General features: G+C 42.5%; 2 protein-coding genes across 4 annotated transcripts in view; both read right to left on the bottom strand.

Annotated features, from left to right (window-relative positions):
- The window catches only part of COMMD1 (copper metabolism (Murr1) domain containing 1), an 80,785-nt gene extending 80,459 nt beyond the window's left edge, over window positions 1–326 (bottom strand). The window contains exon 1 of the mRNA XM_010574729.1: window positions 132–326. Within this exon, the coding sequence (XP_010573031.1) occupies window positions 132–326 (195 nt within the window). The remainder of the gene's footprint in view (window positions 1–131) is intronic.
- Window positions 327–1,994: 1,668 nt separating this feature from the next.
- On the bottom strand, window positions 1,995–6,572 carry CRLS1 (cardiolipin synthase 1). 3 transcript variants are annotated; one of them, XR_774819.1, is made up of 7 exons: window positions 6,144–6,572; window positions 5,397–5,526; window positions 4,829–4,914; window positions 4,342–4,410; window positions 3,916–4,007; window positions 3,240–3,455; window positions 2,269–2,319 (listed from the first exon to the last, which is right to left on the bottom strand). XR_774819.1 is itself a non-coding variant. In XM_010574726.1 (6 exons), the coding sequence occupies exons 1-6, from the start codon at window positions 6,243–6,245 to the stop codon at window positions 2,232–2,234; spliced, it is 567 nt and encodes a 188-aa protein (XP_010573028.1). In that variant the 5' UTR covers window positions 6,246–6,572; the 3' UTR covers window positions 1,995–2,231. The 3 variants fall into 3 exon arrangements, 2 of the variants coding, with proteins under 2 accessions (XP_010573028.1, XP_010573029.1); XM_010574726.1 differs by lacking the exon at window positions 3,240–3,455 and having other exon boundaries at window positions 1,995–2,319; XM_010574727.1 differs by lacking the exon at window positions 2,269–2,319 and having other exon boundaries at window positions 2,332–3,455.
- Between the last annotated feature and the right edge of the window lie 59 nt (window positions 6,573–6,631).

The raw sequence follows: 6,631 nt of genomic DNA, 5'->3' as shown, positions 1-6,631 counted from the left end.
CCCCGGCTCATCCTAGCGCGGAGGGGGCGGGCAGACACCCAGAGGCGGGGAAGCCGATGAAATGGCTTCCCCCAGGGCAGGCCCCCCTCCCCCCGCCAGACCGGGGCCCCTTCCCCCTCCGCAGCCGTTACCTGGAGGAGGCCGCCCATTTTGGCGCGCAGGGCGCGGAACTCCTCCGGCGCCGCCTCGGGGTAGAGCTGCCCGCGCAGCAGCTCCTCCGTGATGTCCGCGTTGCCGTAGTAGGCGACCTGGGCGATGCCGCTGAGGAGCGCGCTCAGCGGCTTGGAGCCCTCGGGCAGCGGCGGCGGCTGCTCGGGCGCCGCCATCGCGGAGAGGGCGGGGCCGCCGGCAGCCCCGCCCCGCTCGCGGCTACGGGTACGGCGGCCGCGCGGACACAGCCCGCGCCGCGCCCGCGCCCGCCCCCACCGTCTGCGCCCACGCGTGTACAACCCAGTTTTCCCACGGGGGTGAGGCGGACCGCGCTCTTGGCAAGCTAATCGCTACTATCACCCACCCAACACATAAGCGGAAGAAGCCGTCGCTCTACCATCCAGGCGAATTTTATGTTACACAGATATCCGAGGGGGTACCCCCCACCACGAGTGTGCATTTAACTTCTCCCCCACCGGGGGCACGGCCAGGCGTAACGACAGGCATCCCCGCTGAGCAGCACTCCTCGAACCCCTGCAATGTTTCAAAGGTATCTGCGATTAAAAAAAAAACAAAAGGGAGGGGGGAACCCAAACACACACAAACCTCCCCACCAACCAAACCCAAACAGCAATGACCTCACCGGGTACAATAAATTTCTGCTTTCTAAACTGCTTCTTCAAGAAAAAGTACTCCATTTCACTAAACACTCCAATATTTCAAGGAAACTTCCCCAGGCTTTGCTCTCCATCCCTTCGCTGCAAGATGCAGGGCAGACCACAAAACACAGGAAGAGTTAAGAAAAAGGTACTAATAAAAATCAAGCGTTTTCTCTGTCCACCATTCTACACAAGTTTAAATACAAAAAAAATATTAAAATGCTTCGTATATACAAGCATGCGCAGTCACAAAAGAGACCATGTGCTCTCACAAGAGATGTCCACAAAAAATCTTCTGCTAATAACACAACAGTATCATTTACCACTCAATTTCAATTATTTAAACCCTTCATAGTTGCACTCTTTTTTTATGACATACAAGAAATACCATGTTGCTCGATAAAATATAAAACCTAAGTTTATGATCAACATGATCTGTTCTGCCTAGTTCTTTATTCTGCATCTTTTTGTAAGTGGAGAACAGGCAAAGAACATGTGCAAGCTGTCCTTGCCTGAGGGGGATCACAGCGCACACCTCTTGAAGCTAGAGGTACAGGTAGAATTGACAGTACATGCATCTGAAGGCTTCTTCCACTCTCTCCATCCATTTGGACATTTAAAATATCCTTTTTCTCCCACGGTATTTAGATTACATGGCATCTTTAGAAGCTTTAAAGAACCTGGACATACAAGAGTTCCCTTCAATCACTAGAAATGAATATACAGTATAAGAAATGTAACTCCATTTGGGTACAGACTCCTCACTGCACAGCTGACCTTTCAAAGACTCAAAACTCTTCTCTAAGGAATACAGTTCACCACTGCTCCCATTTAAAAAGAAAAAGGAGCAGGGTAGTAACTCGTCATGGCTTATCTGTATCACCACAGATTATGAAGTAAAAATTCCATCACTCAAGTTTAAATTTCTGAAGGTACTGTTCCTCGATGACATGCTTTCTTCCGCTGCAAGCTGATTAAGTCCTAATGAGCAATGCTCGTCTACTGACTTAGGTTGAAGTACAAAGACAAACTTGTTCTTATAATTGCTTTTTCTTCTCAGATCTCAGCCTACTCACTGCCTTGCACGAAGATGACAAAAAAAGCCTGTGAAGAGTGCATATTTTGACTTCAAAAAAAGTATAAAATTATTCAGAATGCACGTGGCAGCAACCAGTAACCTGTGTCTTTAAGAATATTATTTATTTGTTTTTGTAAACAACCTTATTTTTAAACAAATTAAAAATACACTGAAAAGTCTCTCTCTCTATATATACACAGTACATGTTCAAACTTCACTTCATTGCGATGCCGTGGTTTAAGCAGAAAAACAAGATTTCTTGATCCAAAACTCAGTTGCAATACAACCATCTTTGGCAGTAAAAGCACACCACACTGCCAAGACCCGGTCCTTCCAGGAATACTTCATTTGTTATTTATCACCTGAACCGTTTTTCGGCCGTAGTGGTAATAGCTGTACGCAGATGTCACCGTTGTGAAAGCTGTGATGCACCTTTAGGGAAAATAGTTCCTGTAAGTCATTTGAGTCTAAGTACAATAATAAAAAGTGTTATTTGTAAGAGTCTTCCCTATTTTTCATGACACAGTCAAGGACTATGTCCTACAGAAATGCAGTTTACAGTTTATATGCTGAAATTCAGCACCAAGTGGAGGATTAAATAAACAAAGGAACTGCCATCCAGCGCTAAGTAGCATGTTTCAGCGTAATTGCATACTAGGCCAAATTTTTACCATATTAGCACTTGGTTTAGAGAAGGGAAGACAAAAGATCTGTTTCAGTATTTGTACCCTATATCATTTTTACCAGCTTGAGAACTGACTGATGGGAGAAAGTATCCCTTGGTAGTATGACTGGGGAGGACTCAAATCATACAAGACTTGAACTTATCATTTTACCAAGTTCCAAAGCTAAATCCCAAGTTTCAGCTTCGGCCCCTTTTGTTCCCTTCCCAGAAGCTGGGTAACCACCATATATATATTTCTAAATGAGCAGTGTTCCTCTGCGTCAAAGGCTGACACCATTCAGATGTGAGTCACCGCTACAGCTCTGCCCCTCCCTGGACACACTGCCAGACTCATCCAGGTCATTTTTGAGAGTGTTTAGAGAGGACCCTGGTAAGTTACACCCAGCATTTCTCACAACAGGGTAACTCTCTCAGAGTCCCAGATAAGCAGCAAGGTAAGCATCTCTAACAGATGTAATTCTAGATTTGTCTTTCCAACAGGATGAAAAACCATATTGACTGTTAAGATCAACGTTCCTAGTTCCTTAAAAGCTTTGGGTTTTGCGGTTTTTTTGGTTGGTTGGTTTTTTTTCCTAAAAGACAAATAACAGTCATTTTTCCACTGCTTTAAACTAAGCTACTTAGTAACTCTGCTATCTGCTGTTCAGCCTCTGTTCTGAACTCTTACCTAACTGCTCAGGAGAAATAACTGCACTTATAACACCCGCTACATTTCAGATTCAGATACAGTTCAGATCTCCAATGACAGCAGTGAAAGGAACAGCCATTATTTAAGGTGGTATGCTCCTGTATGCCCGTTTTCATTCAATCCCTCCCCTTCCTTCCTATAATCTAGCAGGAATCACCGATTTCTTCAGGTGCTTTTCAAAGAGGCTTAGGAAAACTAGATTTCAAGATAGCAGGTACCGTATAAAGCAAATATAAGAAAACACTTCCCGTCTATTTTTAGACCCTGATATCAAGGTTGCTTTTTCAAGGACACTTACAGCATGAACAAATAAAGAATCCATGCAGCCTTTTTTCCCATGCCCTTCTTTTTTATTAATCTGAATTTACACTTTTCCTGTGTACACTGTGTCTATTCTGAAGACTTGTTTCTTAGCTATTATTCCTGGATCTTAACTAGTTTCATTTGACTACTTTTTGCTTCTATAGTAAATTAAGTACCAATGAATATATAGCGCTTGCATCAGTTAAGAATAAACATGTAAAAATTCAGGCAGATGGGTCTATTACATCATCTGGGCACAGGTTTTTTGTTCCACACAATTAGATTAATCTCAATTACCAGTTTCTTTAGGAGTACATTAAATTATCTGAAAAAAAGTGAAGAGGTAAGTTACCATAATGTCTGCAGATATATGCTGTCCACATAATTGAAAACAGGAGCTGCTAAAGAAGCTGCCACCAAAATTAGCTGAACTGCTGTATTCATCTGATAAAAGAAAAACAGGAAATGTGACCAAAATGAAGACAGGTACTATGCAAGGAATACCAGTATACACTTTTATTACTGGTTTAAGTCTTAGTCTGTATACAAAAAATTTATTTAGAAACCTCTTTTAATGAAGCATCTTACACACTCGAAATTAGCATGTGCTCTGACAGTATAGTTGAAAATCTTTCAGAATTTAAGTTGCCTCCAAATTAGCTGGCACTATTTTGAAACTGCACTCAGCAGTAGTAGTAAACAGCCCCCTCCCTCCAGACTACAACACACCACCCCAAGTACTGAAGGGTTATCTTTTGTAATGAGTTACTACTCTTACCTTGCTAATGAATGTTGGTTTTAATTGGGCAGTAGCATAACAGGGGTTAAAATACCTACTGAGTGTTCTCTGTGAGGGGAAGAAAAGAGGGGAAAAAAAAAAAAGGCAATTCAGTATATTCAATTTGATATACCTCTTCACGTGATACAGAAAAGTCAATTGTAGCACTAAAGAATCACACTGCTACCACTCTTATATGATTTATTACACATCACACACAGGAAAAAAAGTTATCAGTACTCTGACTCAATTTTATGAAACACTGTTCTGCTTACATATCTATCTGGCAAAAGAACAAGCACAGCATTACATCTTAGGCTATCCACCCAAGTTTTGAGCAATCCTCAAGTCTCAAGATGAAAATCTCCTGGTTACAACTTTGTTAAAAGGCTTATTCATTTTTTTTATACTTGTAAAAATACAGAAGATTTAATAAAAATAAAATGGTTACACGTTCATACAATTTTGTTTAATGCTATACACTTACCGGTGGAGAAAGAGTTTTGTATCGCACATAAAAAACAGCAGCAATGAGCGCTACATCCCTCAGAATAATCATGGAAGTAAGTGAAACTGAAAAACCAAGCCAACAGGATCTAGTGAAAAATCACGCCCATCATTAAAAACCAAACCGAATAAATACAAAATATAAAGCAAGAAGAAATAACCACTCTCAAATACTTCTGAACAAGGTTTTATGCCTGACTGAAGATTTTTAACACAACCTCTGAAAGGGTTTAATGTGAAGTCTTAAAACAATCCAGTCTATGAGAAAATCTTTGATATAGCTACTAACTATTATTGCTTTAAAGAAGCTACATTTGAAAATGGCAGTATATAACAGTTGTTTTTGTACATGGCAGCACATGCTTTCTGTGAGGTCTATTGGGGGGCTGTTTTTTTAAGTATTTAATAGCAGCACATAGCAAAGTGTAACTGACAAAGCAAGAGTTCCAAGAGATACACAAGTTTTCCTTCCAGAAACACAGAAACATTACTATACAGAAAATTAGCTGCTTTACCTTATATAGTACGTGGAATTGACATTTTCTCACCTGGGATAAGATTTGCACAAGTTAGGCTTACATAGAGCACACTGATGAGAATTTTATCAGCCAGAGGATCAAGAGCACTTCCCAAAGCTGATTTCTGATTAGCCCAGTTTCGTGCAATAAATCCATCCAGCTATGAAAAACAAAGTTCAATGTTTCTCTGTTAGAAAACTTAGAATAAAAATAGTCTATATATGCTACTGTTACAGAGATGTTTCATGAATGACATCATATAATACAGCTAGTTTAACTAAGATGAAATATGATACATGTTAGCTGATATTTTTATCATGGTTTTTTTCACACTGTATTCCAGGTTCTGGAAGCCTCTGAACATACTCAATTCTCATTATTTCAAAAAAAAAAAAAAAAAAAGAGAGAGAGAAGAGGTATCTGATGTTCTAAAATTCACGCTGCTATTGTCATGATGGGTGCAGCAGGTACACCTGCACATGTCAACAGACCACTAGATGCATAAGCACTGACTGGACAATGCCCACCCGGGGCTGGTCAGGGAACCCTGATATCCCCCGTTGCTCCACCAGCACCAAGTCCCCTTCAGGCACCTGCGAGCTCCCTTCACAATGTCGCAAAGGATGCGTTTAGTGTTCCTAGAAAACGACAACTATCAAAACGGATCTGTTTTATTCATTTCCATTCTATATTGGGAGTCCAAATTTCAATGCACGTCAATGGGATCACCCTAACCCACGCTATCCCCAAAGTATTTCCAAACTGACGTAGACATACCAAATCCGTTATGCCGGCCAAAACAAAGACACCTAGTGCAACACGGAAGTTTTCTTCAACGATCAAATACCCTAAAACTGGCGCCAAACCCATTCTTGCCATCGAGAGTATATTTGGGATCGTCCAGGGGTTTTCATACTGTAAAGCAAGAGAGCAAAGACTTCAGGCTGGGAAGGCAAACCCTACCTTGGCGCCCAACAGAACTAAGCAAGACAAACAGGCGCTTGAACCTGAACCGGCCAGAAAGCCTTGCAAGTTCCTGGAAGCGACCTGCCCTTTGCGCAGGACGCAGGGACGCGGCCTCGAACTACTACGAAACATTAACTCAGCCCTCAAAAGGAGGTTACGCCGCCCGCCACCGAGGGACCCCAAAAGCCCTCGTTCGGCTGCAAATTCGGGCGCGACACCCGTGGCCCTCAGGCAGCGGGACCTTCGCCGCCCCACGGGGTAACAAGTGCCCCCCGCCCCCGCCCCCGCCCGTCAGCGAC

Source organism: Haliaeetus leucocephalus, unplaced genomic scaffold (genome assembly GCF_000737465.1).
Source record: "Haliaeetus leucocephalus isolate CR32 unplaced genomic scaffold, Haliaeetus_leucocephalus-4.0 Scaffold450, whole genome shotgun sequence".
In the NCBI taxonomy this organism is placed as follows: domain Eukaryota; kingdom Metazoa; phylum Chordata; class Aves; order Accipitriformes; family Accipitridae; genus Haliaeetus; species Haliaeetus leucocephalus.
This window is presented reverse-complemented; position numbering and strand designations above follow the sequence as displayed.